Source organism: Phoxinus phoxinus, assembly GCF_949152265.1.
Source record: "Phoxinus phoxinus genome assembly, chromosome: 1".
In the NCBI taxonomy this organism is placed as follows: domain Eukaryota; kingdom Metazoa; phylum Chordata; class Actinopteri; order Cypriniformes; family Leuciscidae; genus Phoxinus; species Phoxinus phoxinus.
The window spans coordinates 17,158,755-17,177,796 of record NC_136876.1 but is presented as its reverse complement, the minus strand read 5'-3'; the positions used below and the strand labels follow the sequence as shown (position 1 = coordinate 17,177,796).

The following is a 19,042-nucleotide window of genomic DNA, read 5'->3' as shown; positions in this document are numbered from 1 at the left end:
ACAATAAATGCACGTTTTCCCAGATCTTTCTTCAGGGAAAGGGTTCGCGTAAGAAGAGCTAGGCCTATCTATTGTTTGCTTTGCTGCGAGGCGTCGCCCGTCATTGATCAAGACTTTGGCTGGATTTCTTTCGACATGCACTTTTATTAAATTGGTTTGCTGTTGGGTGAAGGCAGCTGGAGACAAATCAAGTGGCAGATGAGCTGGCAGGCCGTGCCACAAGTGTGAGGTGAGCGCTAGAGAGATAGACAGATGGACGGACAGATAGAGCAATGATTTCCAGTGGAAAGACAGAAATGGTAAGCTAGCGAGGATAAGAAGCAGCCTGGCATTATCCCGTGCCCTTTAGTATTTAAAAAGGATGCTGGCATAGCATTTAGGTATTTGGGGTGGCACAGCCACGCAGAAAACGCACTCACACAAACCCCCAATCATTTGCTTTATGAGGTGCCTGCTGATGCCATGGTAACCCTCCTGTCCTGGGCACGGCTCAAGCGCTGATGTGCCAAAAAAATGCCATGGCAACTTTTTTTTTTTTAACCCACGTTGCCCAGAAACCTTTGAGATTTAGTAAGTGAAACCAGTGGATTCACAAATTAGGCTCTGAGAGAGCAGAGAGAAACGTGAAGTTTAGTGTTTCCAGTTTCTATATGCACAAATTGCCCAGAAACAGTGTGTGAATTATACTGTGACTTTAATAGAAGCACTTCGTCTTTAAAAAAACGAATTCTATTTAGTGTAAAACTACAGGGCTGCAATCCGTTGAGGTTGATCTCGCGTAACTCACATTTTCCTTGGGCGCCCTTGCTTCACATTTTAACTCAACATAATAGTTGTCGTACTCGTATTTACTTTCGTTCCTCATCATGAATGGTTCATCAGTCCAGTGTTTTATTAAAAACTCACTCCGCTGTGACACAGCTGACCTTTTCAGGCGACAACACCATGGACCCATATTCCACCATTTTTCATGACCCAATCAAAATTTTACACTTTCCATTTTTATATCCGGTTTCACTCAGAAATATGTCAGATTGTGAAAGTTAAATTTTACATTGACTTTTAAAACAACAGGTTTATGTAAAGTTAATTAAAAAAGTGATAATAACAGGACTCATGTTTTGTTGATGCACCATCTGATACAGATCCTCAAGCCATTTGCCATTGGTATTGTTTTCCAAGTAAAGGCGAGTAATCTAAAATGACATTTACATTGACATATTATAACTTTTTGTTTGTAAAAAAATCATATTAATTTTATTACAATTAAAGGGGCTTGTTATTAGCGACACCTGTGGCTGTGAAGTGAACTGCAGCCAGCAACTTATTGCTCGTGCTCATGTAATGTAACATACTTTTTGTTCTCTGCTTAGAACTAAAAAGAAGTTGGAAATACCTTTGCAGCGAACCAGCGATACACTGTTGTTGAACATCCAGACATCGTCCACTCTGCTGAGAACGATGCTAATATGTAGGCTAGCTAATGTAAATATATGCTTTTCAATAACAAAATAAACACACAACAAAGTTAAAGCTACTACACTGTGTATAGGATTTTCTCCAATCTAGCGGTGAAATTGTATATGACTACCAACTGAATATTAGTTTCAAGCCCCTCCCATCCCGAGGGCGTTTTAACTCCTACGGTGGCCGTATTATTTCAAATCTGCCGGCAGTCGCGAGTAATCTCCCGCTCGCATTCGTCACGGTGCCACTGAGTGTAAAAACGCGAAGCTTGAATTTCCAGGTATGTCCCTCTTTGGCTAATGTATTTTCAAGATGGAGGCGCAACATGGCTGCCGCCATTTGAGCAACTCGCTCATATGTATTCTGAATGGCAGATTCTACGCTTACGAGAATACTTGATTAGTTGGTAGAAGTAATTATACATGAATTCTTATAAATATTGCCCCTTTAAGTGGACATTAGTCCAGTTTAAATCATGGCAATAAAAGTGCCAGTCCCGTAATGACATCATCTTCCAGGATGTGACAGTTTTTGATGGGAAAACAACAGCACAAACATCAGTAGTTTTAGGAGTAGTATTAGTCGGATGTTGTTTAGGCTATTCATTACTTGGTGGTTTATGTCACTGAAATGTTTGAATAACAGAAATATTTGATTATTTGACCTATGATCTTTTAAAAAAAATATGAAAATGAACTTGTTGTGCTCCTAATGTGTAAGCTGACTGGCAATCCATCTTTTTTTTTTTTTACTTGCAGGTCAAAAGGTGCTGGAATGACACTTTTATGGTGCCAATTGGTTAGGCATAAGTGTGTTTATTGATCATAACAAGCCGCAGTATTTCTGTGTATCAATATGCATTCAAACACACAAGTGTTTAAATGATATGAGCCCGTCACAGTATAACATTTCCATATTACCCAGGGTTATCTAGAGACGCTCTCTCTCTCTCTCTGAGGCCATGCCAGCTTAGTGCCAGTCCTGCATCACACACTCTCTCACACGCACACAAAGAAGTCTTGTTTAGCTTGTTTTAATTCCCTTAAATTAGGGAGCCGTGCCAAGTCCTGCGCTCGCAGCCATCCCGCCACCACAAGCAGACTTCTAATTGTCCCTCATCTGACACGCAGGGTCTTCGTCACAGCTTTGTGTGTCTCTAAAGAGCGCTGCTGCTCCCAGGACTGCATGTGCTCTCTTATTCACTTTCACACATTACATGCATGCATGACTGCACCGTTTAGATGCGGCTGGACGAGGATAATCAGATAATCAGCACAGAAATATTTCAATGAACTATTTTGAACTGAGGAATGCCACTTAATTAAAAAAAAGAAAATAAGAAAGAATTGACATGCTGCTTTCAAGCTGAAGGAAACTGTAGGACGCCCGCTTGCGCTTTACATTTTTCATTAGGGACTGCAGCATGAACATTTACCACGGTAACCAGAGTTACTGCCAAAATAATCACTGCTTTCTCATCATAGGAAATTAATGTGGGATCTCCTTCAGACAGTGTGATCCTTCTTTGACCTTTTGTGAAATCATGTGAAAGTTTTCTCTTAGTATTTGTTCAGTGTAATAAAAACGAATTTATATTTTTAACTGAAATCATTTTAAAGTAAATGTTGTCTTTTATTATATTATTTGAATCATATGTTTTAAATAATGAAATCATTTTTAATTTGTTTGGTCTTCATCATTGTTATAGATTCTAAATAATAGAAATTATTTCCCAGCAATTTAGTCTTCATTTTATGTACCGGTATGAATTATAAAAAAAAAAAAAATTTTTTAATGCAATCCTACTTATACATATTTATATCTTATAAGTAAATTAAAATAAAATAGCAAAAAGTTTATTTAATTTACACGTAAAAAAAAAAGAAAAGATTATTTATTGACAAGCCTGTCTGCATTTAAAGGGGTGGTAAAATGCCCTTTTCACAAGATATAAAATAAATCTCTGATGTCCCCAGAGAGTGTGTGTGTGAAGTTTTAGCACAAAATACCCCACAGATATTATTATATAGGCTAGCACGTTAAAGTTGTCACTTTTTGAGAGTTTGCAAAAACGCACCATTTTGTGCCTGACCCTTTAAATGCAAATGAGCTGCTGCAGAGGGCGGGGTTTCAAGAGCTCGTGTTTAATGTTAAAACCGGAGTCAGACAATGATGGAGAGACTCAAGAAGAAGTGACAACATGTAGAATGCAACAGGACGTCTCTGAATGGTTAGTTGATGAAGTTATGTTGCTGATGTGGAGTTAACCATCTTCAATTAGGACATTCTGTCATGATAATCTATAAATCGCTCGAATAGGAACTGTTGTGAGATATACACATACTGACTTTCTATTGCATGTGAAAAGACGGATGCTAAAGTTTGAGCTAACTTACAAATACTCTTATACAACAACTTTCCCTCTTCTCAACATGGACTGTGTTCCCGGCGGCATGCAAGTTTTCAGTGCAGCTTAAACTGTTAAACACACTAAAAATCATTGTAGGATCACAATTTATTCAGCCAAACAAAAACACACACCAGCTTCCGGCCATCGCTGTACAATAGGCCTCATAAGAGCCTGTGTCCGACAGCAAGAATAAACAAACACATTGTGTGTATACCATTGTGGCAATTACATTTCACTAAAATAAGGCAGGTAAGCGTAGGAAGCGTGCAGATCGACCACCCGTCGCTCCTGTAAACGCTGTCTTTGAAGTAAATATGTGTTTGCATGTACACAGAAACACTCTGGTGACACCCAGAGCCCAGTGTTGGTTGGCTGTGTGTGATCGGTGTGTGTGAGTAAGTCTGATGGCTGGCGCTGGCTCCGGATGGCTACAGCTGCCCGGATTGAGCTTCCTGGCGTTTTCTATGTCAAAGTCCTCTCTCCCTCTCGCTAACACATACTCACACAAACACAGGCATGCATGCTGGCTGCATCCTGCACGCACGCTCCTTCTGATTGGTGCTCGCTGGGCGCTTTTTCTTTTTTATTTATTAATTTTTCCCCCCATCCCAGGAAGAGGATTTCTTCTGGCAGGAGGCCGCGGGAATGGCGCTGGACAGGCAGGCTGACCCAGGGTTCAGGTGGCAGCTGTGTTACGACTTCTCTGCCAGGTCGTGGCTGATGGTATGACCACCCTCTCTTTCTTTTTGCTCTCTTTCACTCGCTTAGCACAATGTTTCCCACTCTTTTTCCCACTTCCTGAAACTCATTTTGCACCATTGCAATCAAACATCAGTTTTCTATTCATCTGTCTGTCTATCTATCTATGATAAGATTGTTGCTGGTCTTCAAGCTGCTGGTAAATGAGTTTGCTGTCTGTTGAATTGCTATGCACTTTCTGATTTATTGTGATTTAGTGACGTATTTTATACTTTTTATACTATTCCTCGTATAATATAGCAAAAACATACAGTTTCCGCATGTTTTAATCCTTTCACAACATTATATGGCCTTCCTGAGGACTGGACTCTTTCAGCGACAGCAGGTAAATGATTTAGTATTAATTAATAATTAAAATGATTAGTATTATTTAATCTTAAACTAGGTTAATTACTGTTTTGGTTCATTTTAGTGCTAAAATAAAAAAAATCAATTAAGGCAACAATTCCCCGGTGTAATTTGTAACCAGTCAACATTTTAATATAATAATTAAATTGGGATTATTAAATCCAATTTCCTAATTAATCATTTAGTTTTCCTCTTCAGAAAAAGGAGCTTTTTTTATCAAACCATTGCATTATTGTTGGTTCTCCCAAGTCTGGATCTGAGAATATTTACATTTTTGTGCTACTTTTCCCCTTTTCAATTAAGCCTAATTAATCATGGAAAGCGATGTAAAGCACAACCCCTAAACACAGAGGGTCCTCAGATGAGGGATTTCAGAGACTTCTGTATACAGAGCCTTATCAGGGGATCTGACACAGTTTAAACCTCATGGGCCTTTCATAGAGACTGCCTGCTGTGCTACTGGCTATGTAGGGCAGCGAGAACCAGGCGCCCTGTTTGTGTGTGTGTGTGTGTGTGTGTGTGTGTGTGTGTGTATGTGTGTGAGGAATAAGACCGGTGAAGAGCTTCAGTCCTTTGAGGACATACATGGAGCAAACTGGAGTTTAATGTTGCAAAATCATGGGAGAAAGGTACTACAGGTTTGGGGTTTCTACAGTTTGAGCAACTTTGAGCCTGATGTCTTAGAAGAACCTGGTTGAGTTCCACAAATAACTTTTATTCCTTAGTTTTTAAGGGCAACTGTCGCCAAAATTGAACCTATTGGCTCTTCTTGTTAATCTACCCGAGTCAAACTTTCGTGTAAAGGCATAATTAGAATGGAAACACCACTTTTAAGATTGACCGTATTTTCGTTTTAACTCAAAATGCCTTTTGAATGGCAGTGCTAAACACTAAGAAGGCTCGACACAACATGAAACTGTGCTCAAAGTATCACCAGGGGCTCTACACATGAACTTGAGCATTGACTTGTTGATGAATTGACTTTATCAGTTAGTGTTTCAGGTGGCTGGAATTTTTTCAGTCAAAAGTAGTCGATCTCTGAATGCAACGAAACATGAGGAGAGTAAAAATGGAAAGCTCCTAAAGCTGGTTTCCATATCAATTCTAAGTTATCATGCTTCCCATTGGAATTACAAGTTCATGACATTTCCTCATATGGAGTCAGTTCATTACGTTGCATTCGGAGATCGACTACTTTTGACTGACAAAATTCCAGCTACCGGAAACACTAACTGATAAAGTGAGTCGTACAAAACCTTTCTTTTTAGTAACTTGTGTACACAAACAATGTAGTCAATGCTCGAATTCATGTGTAGAGCCCCTGGTGATACTTTGAGCACAGTTTCATGTTGTGTTGAGCCGCCTTAGTGTTTTAAAAATAGCGATTTTGATGCTATCATAGAAATGCACTCCCATTCAAAAGGCATTTTGACTTAAAACGAAAATACTGTCAATTTTAAAAGTGGCGTTTCCATTCATTTTGCTTTTACACGAAAGTTTGACTCGGGTAGATTAACAAAAAGAGCCTAGGTTCAATTTTGGCTACAGTTACCCTTTAGTGAAAAACATCCATGAATTGGTGCTTTAGAACACAGAAACCAACAGACTGATCTGAAAAGCTTATAATGAAACATCAAGGACTTCCTGAACCTCCGAAGAACCATATAGTCAAATTAAGAATCTTATGCAGATCATTATGCATTTCAATGGACTACTTTTCCATTGGTTTCCTTTGTGTTTATGCGCTAAACGGACATCTTTGACCATTGCGCCCGTGTCTTTTGCACGCGTTTTTGCACACGACACAGCATTCCAAAAATGAGGCACTCAAGTTAAAATAAGTTCAACTTTAAAAAGTCATCTCGATACTTGTCCATTTCACTGCTCGCATCTTGCGTTTTTCAATGCAACAGTGTGTTCTGTGTGAATGGCCTCTAAAAAGGTGCCAACCATTGAAGAACCTTTAATAAAGACGAGTTTACAAAGATAATACTAAGGGTAAGTGTTCTTAACAAACCCCTAACCCTGACTATTGAACCTATTGCAGGGAATATATGGAGATGTTTACTGTTGTGTTCCTAATTGCCCAGATTTAGCAGGCAATGGAAAAATCCCATAGATTTACATTGAAAAATGGACTCATGTTGGTTGACTCTTTTGACCTAACTTGCCAGCATCCGACTTTTGCATTATGTTTTCATCTATAAAAGGTAAAATTCTAGTTTTTAATGCAGGAACCGGCCTTATACCACCATTCCCCCCCCCCAATCCTTCAGCGATCTCTTTCTCTCGCACGCTGGCACATCCCTGTCACATGTTCAATTAATCCTGCTCTCTTTTCCTAGTCCAACTTCCTCTCCTTTTTCCTTCTCGTCTCGCCTCTCTTCTTTTTCCATCCAAGTGTTTGTCAATCCCTGGCTACAGATGTCCACACCTCTTCCTCTCGCCCGGTCCATATCTCTGTCTCTCTGTGCACAGATGCCCGCTTTGGCCTGCAACAGCTGTCCCGCCATGTGCTGCTACCAAGTGTTGATGCGCTGTTAGGAAAGAGGAGAGGGGGGGGGGGGGGGGGCTCATGAATATTCATGTTCATTTGGAGCCATTCTACCAAACAGAGGCTGGCACTGCCAAGGAAGCCCCTCCCCTCGATGAGATGGTGGAAGAGAGGAACCGTAAGACTAGGCCAGACTCTGTGGCCTGATTCCACGAATTAAGGCTCGACGTCGAGAGTTGTGAAAGACAGCCGACAGAAAAGCCAGAGAAAAGGGAAGACGATCCCAGAAAGTATCGTCCTTTTCTGAGGTATATGGAAAAAAACAACATTCATAAGGATGTGCATGGATTTTAGAACATAATTTGGATGTTTTTGAAGTTCACCTGTGAGCAAACAAAATTAACCAATATTCAGTTTAGATGTTTACTTATTAAAAAAACATTATTCAAACGGATATTATCTCGATTGTTTATCCTAAACAGTGATGAGACTAAACTGTCTTTAACATGCTTTTGATGATGCATGTATAGATATTGGTTTTCTTTTCACCCACAAAAAATCTAATATTCCCAATGAGATCTGACCAAAATTGGCCAATCTTTTTTGGAAGTTTAGGAGTTTGCATTCACCATTGAGCGAACAAAATTAACTGATATTTGGTTGAGATATTTACGTTTAAAAGTAAGGTTCTTCAAATGGTTATTCGTATTACCAAATGCTTATTCGTATATTCAGCACACTGGAATGGTCTTTATGGTTCTTTGTAGATTAAACATATTTTTGATGATGCATTCATATAAGTTCATATTGACATATGAGATCTCCTTTACATCTTGATAGTTTCTCCTAAACAGACTAGACTCAATTGTCTTTATGGAGATTAAACAAGTGTACAATGTATTTATAGGTCCTTTATATCGACATTCGTGTTTATCCACGGAAAATCAAACGTTCTTAATGAGAGCTGACAACAATTGGCCGATCATTTCCAAGTTTTGTAGTTTGCATTCACAAGTGAGCGAAGAAAATGAACCGATAATCAGTTTAGATGTTCAGTGAGTCATTGGAGAGCGCATTCAATCATTCTTTTTGAGCACGTCACAATTGTCTTTATGGTTCTTTGGAGATTAAAGATGTTTTTGATTGATGATTATTGGTTCTTCATATTGGCACATTGGTTTCTACCCCCTAGTCAGATCTCAAGTATTTCTCCCAAACAGTGATGAAACTAAATGGAGCAAACACCAAAACGTTTCCTTATGCTTCTCTTGAGAAAAAGACCCAATGATTTCAGTAGAAATCTCAAGAAATCTCATTAAGGTCTCAACTGTGTTCAAATTTGCCTTAATATGACCTTGAGCACTTTTCATCAAAGAGAATATTATCTTTTACAGCTCTATACTCTTACTTTATGCTGATTTATTAATTTGCGTCTATTTGGACGGGTCTATCTCTTCAGCAGAAACATCAGCAACAAAGTTGAAAAAACATACAACTGAAATCTCAAATAGTGTTCTGAACTATGAAAGTGCAACCGGTGAGCCATCAAAGTGGGTTCTTGGGGGAAGCATCAGTACGTTTAACGCGAAGTCAGTCTGTGTAGAAACCAAAGTGAAGTTTTAAAGGATGGAGACGGGAAGATTAAAAAGGCTGGAGCGGGTTTTTAGCACAGAAGACCTAAGCCGGGAAGGGAAGACAGATGAGGATTGAGGGAGAATGGAGGGAAGGAGCAGAACGGTAGAGGTATATGGTGATAACAGATGAGAGCGGCTCGAGCTGGAGGAGGGGGTCAGTCTCTGGTGTGTGTGTCCTCTGCTCTCTTTCATGAAGAGCCAGAGAAGCAGATTATAGCAGGCCTCCTCTTTCAGTCCCTCCAGGGGAGGACAACCCCTCTCCCCCAGCATCCACTGGCTTTAATGCTCGGCATCCCCCTGGACCAGCCTGGATCCAGACCAGACACACACACACACACGAGCTGGACATCCCAGCCAAGCCATCTGATGGATTTGATCTTGACTTTTTTTTGACCCTGCTGCACTAATATGCATATTGAAGCCAATGCACTGCATTTCTTGTTGTTTTCGATTAGCTCTAATCATTTCTGTCTTTATAAGCATATAAGAAGTCAGATATGTGCAAGTTTACGAAACGGCATACAACGCGTTGGGCTCTCTTCACGGTCTCTCTCTCCCTCTTGCTGGTGTAAGATAAGCGTATAGCGCTCGCAGGCGTTTTCTCCGGAGACTCGCTCTCCTGCAGCAATGCTGTGCACCAACCTGATAACGTGTGAGAGCTGAGTTCTGCTCCAATCCCGATGGAGCCTCACCACAGGTGACCAATCACTGCGCAGCTCTCCCGTTGTTGATCTCATCGCTGAGCATGCATGGTCAGGTCAGGCCGAGGGCCATAAGTCTTTTTTACAGCGATGAGGTTTTATATCCCTCTTCTATGATGCATTAGCCACACATGTGCTGATATGGTACTTTAGAAACACGTGTTACTAGCTTTCTTTAGACCATGATAAACTTGCAAAATCATTCAAGTAAAATCCAAAATATTGCTTTAACTTCAATAGTCAGATAGTTTGATCTTTCCACGTCTTATCAGCCTCTGCTTCATTCCACTTTTTTAAAACGCTTTCAAAGTCTTCTCAAGCCTTGGCCAGATTAACCGTGTGGTCTTCAGGGGACTGCAACATACACCTTTAAGATGAGAGGCACTTTGAACATTTAAATTAGGTACAGTTCCCAGGGAATCTTTTTTCCCCCGGAGCACACAAAGGTTAGCACACTTTGCTTTGAAGGTAAAACATTTCGGACATTTTTTCTCTGCTGCAGTCAGTCTGTTGGGGTGCTGGAACACTCGCTTTTCCGTCATATTTGATTTGATTTGATCATTTTCATTGCCTGTTACGGTGAAGTGTATGTCAGTCTTTGAATTTCTCTCTTACAGGGTCCGATAAAACTATTATTTGAATTATTTCAAAACGAAATAATTATGGACCCTTTTCACAGACTGAGACGACATGTTTCCACCATTATTAACATCATAAAAAATCTAAAGTTTTTAATATTTCAATTTTTAAAGAATTTATTGTAAATGTTTAACACCATACATTGTGTTGTTTATTACCTTGACATTCAATTTGAGAAAATTAGTAAATGCTGCTGCATGAGTTTTGTTTTACAATGGCTGCTTTGGTAGTAAGAGGCAAATTTGACATCTTTCCTCTCAACGTAATCAATATCTCCATATATTTTTTTCTCTTTTGGAAAGAAATGCTATCTTGGGTTAATTTTTTTTTTGCTATATTGGAGTAAATGGGAATGCACAAATAATATTTCTTGTAGTTTCTGCTCAACACTAAATAAGTTTACCCAACTATGACGAAGCCTGGAAATGTGAAAAGGGTTTATTAATTTAAATATTAAAGTGCCAATATGTAAGAATTTTCATGTGGCCTATTAATCGCTTTTTTATTGCCAAATGCCAATATGTGAACAAGCTTATAAGTAACAAGTAACATCGCCATGATCAGATGCTTTCTTAACTGCTGCTTTCTCATTTTTGTTGTGCGTTTCTTTTGTTATTGAGAGGAAAGCACAGCATATATTTACATATTCATCTAAACGTCGCTCTCAGCAGCGTGGACGGCGTCTGGAAGCTCAGCAACAGTTTACAGTTGTAAAGGTAATTTTCTTTTTACTTCTAAGCAGAGAAAGAAGAAGAACTTTGCCATGAGTTTATCTGGGAGTTTATCACGTTCAGTCGCTTTACTTTACATGAGCACGAGCAATATGTTGCTGGCTGCAGTTCACTTCACGGCCACAGGTGTCACTAATAACAAGGGTTTCTGAATTCTACATAAAGCCCCTTTAAAATAAATTGTTAAAACTACAAGAAAAAACACGTTTTGATCTTGAGAATTTGCCCTTGTAAGTGTAAAGGTCTTGTAAGTCATATTACATCTGACAATTAGATGGGCTACATTAAACTACTTCTTTTTCATTTTATACACTGTCCAAAATAATATTGCATTGTCTGCAATATTTTAGGTTTCAGAAGAAGAAGCGTGTGAGACTTGTGTGTAAATCTTAAGGCATTTCTAGATGGTTGCTAGGGTGTTCTAGGTGGTTGCTAGGGTGTTGTGAGTGATTCACCTCCAGTTCTTTAATATTCTTATCTCTAATAATGGCTCAGGTCAGTGAAAGTCTGTGACCGTCATACCCACATTTACTGTCTATCAAGTGAAAATAATAATAGTGAAGCTTGCCATATAAAGGTGTTCGGTAACACTTTACAATAAGGTTCATTAGTTAACATTAGTTAACTACATTAGTTAACGTTAACTAATAATGAACTGCACTTATACAGCATTTATTCATCTTTGTTAATGTTAATTTCAACATTTACTAATACTTTATTAAAATCTTGTTAACATGAGTTAATGCACTGTGAACTAACATGAACTAACAATGAACAGCTTTATTCATATTAACTAACATTAACAAAGATTAATAAATACTGTAACAAATGTATCGCTCATTGTTAGTTCATGTTAGTTAATACATTAACTAATGTTTAATAAATGAACCTTATTGTAAAGTGTTACCAGGTGTTCATTATGCACTGTATCAAGGGCAGTGTAATGCATAGTAATATACAGTAAATGTTTGGACGGGAGGTGTAATGGTTAATCCAGACATATTGAAAGCTCAAATGGTTCTTTTGCTTTAGGTTGAGGGAGGTTTGCCTGATGTGTGATTATAGCTGCGCACTACCTCAGTCTTTGGCCCGGTTCACTCGCCAAGGTCAGCATTCCTGGCCCGGTCGTTGCTTAGCTGAATCTGAGCTTCATGCTCTCAGTAGCCCTGCTAAATTAAAGACAGGCAGGCAGAAATTAAAGCCAAGCCAAGGAACCGGCAGTAGAGCCTAAATTCAATCTGGACTGTGTGCTAAAATAAATGACCCTCCTGTTTGAAGTGAAAGGAAAAATGAAACGGCGTAATCTACAGAAATGCTCAATTCTACTTACAGAAATTCAATGCCAAGCAATTTTTTTGAGATGCATTCAGTCTTGAGATGTCATCACTTTGTTACATGGACCATCTCAGTTGCTAAAATAAAACGTGTTGAATTTTGTCCTGCTTTGGTGCAGTTTACTTTACATCACCCTGTGGCTGTTTTTCCCCTCTTAAATAGTTAAAGATAATCATATATATATTTGAAAAGTAATGAATTATTGAATCATTTACTAAAATGCATTACTACAAATGCAAGGGAAAATAATTTGCAAAGGTCACATGGGTCATATGGATCTACTATTGGGTATCAACTCTTTTTCTCAGACACGAATTAAGCAATAAAACATGCATTCATTTCAATAACATTTGAATGTAAATGTTTTTGTATTTTTTATATCTACTTTAGTTAGTGATGCTCTGGCTGTTGCAACTGTGGTAATTGAAACTCTTTCCTCTCTTTTCTTTGATTGAACGTTTGCAGTGGCGGTAAAAATCAAGGACTCGATAGATACACAAATAAATAAGCTAGTGTAATTTACAATAACATCAGTTTATATTCGTAATACTTGTAAAGAGACATTTTTTTTTGGTAGTATTTCTGAAGTCAGTATTAAACGCACCTGCACAAATCATCAGTGTGTTCTTTCTTCCGTGTTCCGTCCAACATTTACTGATCCTATCGTTCAAAAATGTTAGGGGAAATAATAATAATAATTTTTAATCACGTAGCCTATTAGGGTTCAGATTTATTTTAAAAGAGAGATCAATGATTTTTTTTTTCCATTCACTGTTCTGATGTGAATCATTTCAATCGCGGTCAGTCTAAAATTAGATAAAAACAACAACGATGTTAGTAATAATGTCGCTTTGTAATGGCAAATTGTAAGATTTCCCCTGCTTAAATTTAATATTTTAACTCTACAAAATCCAGAACTTACACTATTTTTCTCCTGTAACGTCAATGATGTCACACGGACCAAATGTTCTTCGTTAATTAATGAAATAATGGGCAAAATCAAAACATAGGCATTTATTTACAATAAAGTGTTTTAATTCGTTTAAATTGAATTAGTACACTTTTTTTTTCTTTTTTTTTTTTTGCTGTTTGTCTGGGATGTGGTGTCGGACAGACTATAAATCCAGCCTGTTCTCACGTAAATGAGCTCATATTTGTAGGATGTCATATATTTAATAAATTAAGAATATATTAATTTGATAAATTGAAAGAGCAATAATTGCTCATAATACACGAAGTGATTTCTCAGACTGTTAAATATGATAGTCTACCTATTAATGTTGATTTAAACTGATTAATATATGCACGTTATTTGGAATTAACAAATATATAATTAAGGCGCAATATATTTTTATATAGGCCTATTGATAGTATTATTAATCATCTTTTTTCATTTATCATATTTATATTTCAGAATACTGTGAACTGTAAATACTGTGATCATTTTATTCAAATTATGTTTTAAATCTAAGGCTCAGAAAGCTCTGGCGCTCGTTTGTGTTTTTGACGGTGGTTTCATTTTTAACGCCCTAACGAATAATTATTGTTAATTCATTCATAAGTGTTAATTCATTTTTTATTGGCTTAATGAAAAATGTGCTATGGCATGTTTTCAGAAATGTTTAAAAACAGGTGAGAGCGTTTAGAAAGAAAGAAAACTACTCTCTAAATAATACTGGGTCAAGTGGACAAACTCAGCCGTTGGGTTACATTTTTAAAGTACATTTAACCCAACGTTTGGGGTTGTCTATATTATTTCGTAGCTTAAAATTATGAAATAAAATATGCAGAATAACATGATTGGCTGTTTAAAGTTGTGTTTGTTATATAGTTTTGCTCTTATGCTAATATATATTAAAAATGCTGGGTTGTTTCAACCCAATTTTGGGTCAAATATGGACAAACCCTAAACGTTGGGTTAAAAATGTAATTTAAAAAATTAACCCAACGGCTGGGTTTGTCCATATTTGACTCAAAATTGGGTTAAACAACCCAGCATTTTTTAGAGTGTATATATATATCCTATTCGATTTCAAAAAAGGAACAATATTTTTTTTTCTTCTCCCCTGATTTATTATTTAATCTCCTCTCAACGTGAATTATTGAGGACGATTTCCGTTTATTAATTCCTTTTTGTTTTGTTTCATCTTTATCATATTGTTTGTTTCTATCTTAATAATATACTACTGGCTTATTTTGAGATACAAACGCAGTAAATAACTTGCATTTGTTTCATGATAAAATTACAATTAGCAAAAACATAAATAAATAAAAAGAATTAATGCTAAACAATACTTTTAAAAGGGTATTGCTGAGATGTGTCATCTCAGGGATATATAATTCAATTGTGTTTGTGTTTTTATAATTTTATTTATCATTTGTTTCTTTTGACAAAAGGAAAATTAATTTGCTGGATAATGTAGTTGGCAGGTGCATCCGGGCTTCACTGAAGGTCAATGCGTGTCTCCTTCAGGTCGTGTGGAGGTCTTTCTTCTCTTTTAGCCCAGGTATGTTGAATTAATTAAAACAGCCACAATTAACCCTCAAATAAGATTACCTTTACGAGTTGTCCTTCATCGGACATCTGGCATATAGTAATATTATGAATTAATTAAAACTTAGACAATCAATGGGGCCTGACTATTGTAAATTACCGTTGAACAATATAATTTTTTTCTCCTCTTTATTTTAAGTCGTAATTAGAATCTGTTTTACATATAATTTTCCCATAATAAAAAAATATTTGCCTTGTTCTTCGACTAAAACATCACTTTTTACACCCATGTAATATTTTTAAATGTGAGGTCGACAGCAAATCGTTTATTTGATATCATGAAAATGTGCTCCATAATTGTTTATATAGTAAACAGAACTGAATCTGCACACTACACCTGTTCACTTCTGCTAAACACTTTCATCATTGCAGAATTAGGGTTTACATTTGACTTTTGCACCACTATAGACTTGACTTGATAACGTAAAAATAATCCGATTTATGGCAACACACAGAGAAATATCAAAACCTTAATTCGTGCATTGCTCGAGACGTCACCGTTTAACAAAAACTCGGCACACTTTATACACACACACACACATCTCTCTCTCCCTGCCTCTCTCTCTTTCTCTCTCCGGTGAACGGTATAATCCCCTGCCGTTCCTGCTTCTCTCCAAGCCCGTATTTAATTCCCTTAAACCCCCAGCTGCCGTTCTGGTTCCTCTGTGAACACGACAGACTGTGAAGCGCTCCCGGTTATTAATAATTCACCAGCCACTGCACGAATCCGTCCACAGATCAACCCGACCGTTCCGCACGGGCCACGCAGGGCTAGCGCGTTTATTTTGGCAACTACTCTTACATAGGCTACTTAACATAGGCTACATTCATTAGTTATTCGAAACGTTCGCGCGTTATTCGTTTTGGCGACATAAACGTCCACATTCCTCTCGCGCGTCGCGTGTGATTCCGCAATATTCCCCATAATGACGTCCTGTCCATAATAATTGATCGTGTAATCCATGCACTGAGGAGGAGGAGGAGGTCATGGAGATCAGGTCTCCAGTGAGATGGATGGAGACTGAGCACCAATTCACCCAGAGTCCGTGAGCTGAAACTGCGCAGGCTGAAAGTTGCTGTCGGTGGCGCACGGCGCGAGCTCGACTGAAGCCACCGGACCGAAGAGAGACGCTCAAACCGGGGGATTCGTACCAGAGGAGCGGTCGTGCTGAACCCGCTCCGGCCCCGAAGCTTTCACCCTTTTTTGCATCTGCTGAAAGACAGAAACGCACCGGCTGATTCCTGCGAAAGTTTCAGTGCGTAAAAGTTGGTCGTTTTCCGCGATCCACGGGCCCGTCCCGCAACCCGGTTCTTCTGCTTCCGGTATCAACGGAGAAAGACGACTCATTTGCTTTTCGTCTTCCACCGCGCTCCCTTTTTTTCGGGGCAAAGTTTTTTTTCCCCCTAAAGGAGTAAAATGGGTCTTTGAGACTGTTGGCAATATTCCCCGCTCCACAATGGTACGTGCTGTGTAAATCAACTTTGCTCTTTTTATTTCTGCTATAACATGCTGGTAAACACGGAGAGAAGGGTTTAGATTGATAATATGCCAAGCAATAACTGTCCCAGATTAATTTCGGGCGGTTTTAGTTTTAGCGCTAAAACTCGGGATGTGCAACAACATGTGCAATAGTTCTCGGTCGCCTCGATGCACATAATGCCTCTGTGTGTGTGTGTGTGTGTGTGTGTGTGTGTGTGTGTGTGTACTGTATAACGCTCTGTTATGGAAAATGCTTGAAGTTGTTCATGTTGATTGGGAAGTTATGAAACTGTGCAGAACGTTTTCCTGTGTCATTGCATTATGACATTTGCTGTGCAACTCATTTGTTACACGATATGGGCATAATACATTAGTCTGAAGTGAATACAGAAGAATGCATTATCACAACGCAATCATAGTTTAACTTTGACCCTGTGGCACTCCAACTTTCATCATCAGCGGTGTTCTGGATTCATCTCTTTATATGGCGGTGGATAGTGAAGTGTTGTGTAGGATAATACGCCTTCAGTTTGCACGCTTTCCAGTGTTATTGGGATTACAGGAGACACATGCACATGTAACATGCCATTGCTGAAATTGTTCCACTGCGCAAGCTTGTCACGGGACGACAGTCGCCGCCCACATGTCGTCTGTCAAAGAGAACAAAAGCTCTGAGGGGTTAAATATAGAACAATAGTGCTGGATGCAACTTATTTCGTCTCCATGCTAACTTTCTTTGGACTGCAGAGTTAGCTATATATGTAAAGTCAGTGGATTGCATTTGGATTAGCACTGATTAATGCATTGCAATTGTTTTTATTTTGCTTGCACGTGTTGTCGTTTTATATAAGCACACTAACTTTTAAATAAGGATAATTGTAACACTAATAATTGGCAAAATATTTATATATTGACTAGGATGATAAATCCATATTTGGCTGATAACTGCACTCTTAGAAAAAAAGGGTTCAATGGGGTTCAGTATAGAACCATGACTCAGTTTTAAAGACCCCTTTATTTCAAAAACGTTCTACTATAAGGAGACATTTCTTAAAATAGTGCATTATACTTTCATGTTTAACTGGTTATTTTAAAAAAAAATTGTGATAAAGTATGGTTACAAGCTTTGTGTTTAAAAAAATAATTAATTAAAAGAAAATCTATACAATTATGATGAGAAAACAAATTTATTATATAGGCACATGAAGAGCCTGACAGAAACCTTTAAATATTTATATAGTGCCTTCTCTTTTGATGTGTGTGTGTATGTGTGTGTCCACTTGGCCGATTAGCCAGTTAGTCAGTTAGAAAATCTACAGCTCAGTCCAAGTATTTAAAGCGCAATTTGTTTTTACAATTTCAGAAAAAAATGTGCATTGTCATGTCAGTTGCCATAATTAAATGATATGGTCCATATATGCACTAGTGTTGTCACGATACTGGACTTTCCAACTTCAATACAATATTTAGCAAAATCAGAGAGGCTTTATTTGAATCGTAAACTACATTTACAAAAAAAACAAACAAAAAAAAAACAGGTAAACAGCCAGTAATAAAATAAGAACAAATAAACAAATTGCAAACGATAGCACAAATAAATAAATAAATACAATAGAATTAAGAGGCAAGTGACATAAACAGTGCTTTAAGTTTAAGTTTGTCAGGTGGGTCTAACAGTAATACTTAGGTAAGACCAAATGTAAAATGACACTGGATATTGAAAAATGAATACAGATTAATGCTTACAATTGAAGCAACAAAAGTTATTCAGTCAAGAGCAGCGAGTGGTTTTCTCAGAAAGCAGCGGGTTTATTAGGCTGCTGTCACTTTAAGAGTTAATGCACGGGTCCAATATACTGTTACACAACATGCGCTTTCTCTCAGTTATTACTTTACAAAACTGGCAAGATGATAATATTTGGCAAGATGGGCATTTTGACATCATTTTGAATGTATATGACCATTTAAGCGCAATAATATAAAAAGTTAATTTGGAACTCGCAAACTGTTTGAGAGGCGGCTTTATGAGAGCGCTACTTATCCACGGTGCGTGCGCAAAACCTGTGAGAATGACTAAAATTATGTGCAATACGAGCACTTTTCAACCAGAGCGAATGAGGCTAGTGAGTGAGAGGAGGCGGGTGTGTGTGTCAATTCGCCGTCGGTGAGAGAGTGAGATATCAATCAATGTATCGATACCGTTACATATCAAAATATCGAAAACAATATAATGTATATGTGTGTATTGGCCAGCCCACCCTCTATCAGTATCGACATACAGAAAATGCAAGAATACTGAATTAAAATAAAATATCACAATAAAAGCCATAGTGTAAATACAATCTTAAAAGTGTTTGGAGACTTTTTGTGGCATGTCTTTTAAATAATGCTGTAGGTCTGCTGCATAAAATACACATGCAGCCATTTCTTCTGAGTTTTTAAGTTTATATTTATAGGACAGAGATGACATTTGCAGCTCTGACACGTGCA

At 37.9% G+C, this 19,042-nt stretch overlaps 2 protein-coding genes and 1 long non-coding RNA gene across 13 annotated transcripts in view; 1 reads left to right on the top strand and 2 right to left on the bottom strand.

Annotated features, from left to right (window-relative positions):
• The window catches only part of LOC307009008 (uncharacterized protein), a 416,885-nt gene extending 413,006 nt beyond the window's left edge, over nt 1-3,879 (bottom strand). The window contains exon 1 of the mRNA XM_079632381.1: nt 3,864-3,879. The gene's annotated coding sequence lies outside the window, so the exon portion shown is untranslated. The remainder of the gene's footprint in view (nt 1-3,863) is intronic.
• nfixb (nuclear factor I/Xb) overlaps nt 1-19,042 on the top strand; it is a 192,487-nt gene that overhangs the window by 18,026 nt on the left and 155,419 nt on the right. For 3 of the 11 annotated variants that reach the window (XM_079631820.1, XM_079631831.1, XM_079631819.1), the window contains exon 2: nt 4,490-4,600. In XM_079631820.1, coding sequence (XP_079487946.1) covers nt 4,523-4,600 — 78 coding nt within the window. In that variant the 5' untranslated portion in view covers nt 4,490-4,522. Of the gene's footprint in view, nt 1-4,489; nt 4,601-15,640; nt 16,533-19,042 lie in introns of those variants that run through there. The other 8 variants (XM_079631834.1, XM_079631848.1, XM_079631835.1 and 5 more) reach the window with 7 other exon arrangements.
• LOC307009028 overlaps nt 7,411-19,042 on the bottom strand; it is a 28,696-nt gene continuing 17,064 nt past the window's right edge. Inside the window, exon 3 of the long non-coding RNA XR_013799942.1 lies at nt 7,411-7,521. This is a non-coding gene — a long non-coding RNA (uncharacterized lncRNA). The remainder of the gene's footprint in view (nt 7,522-19,042) is intronic.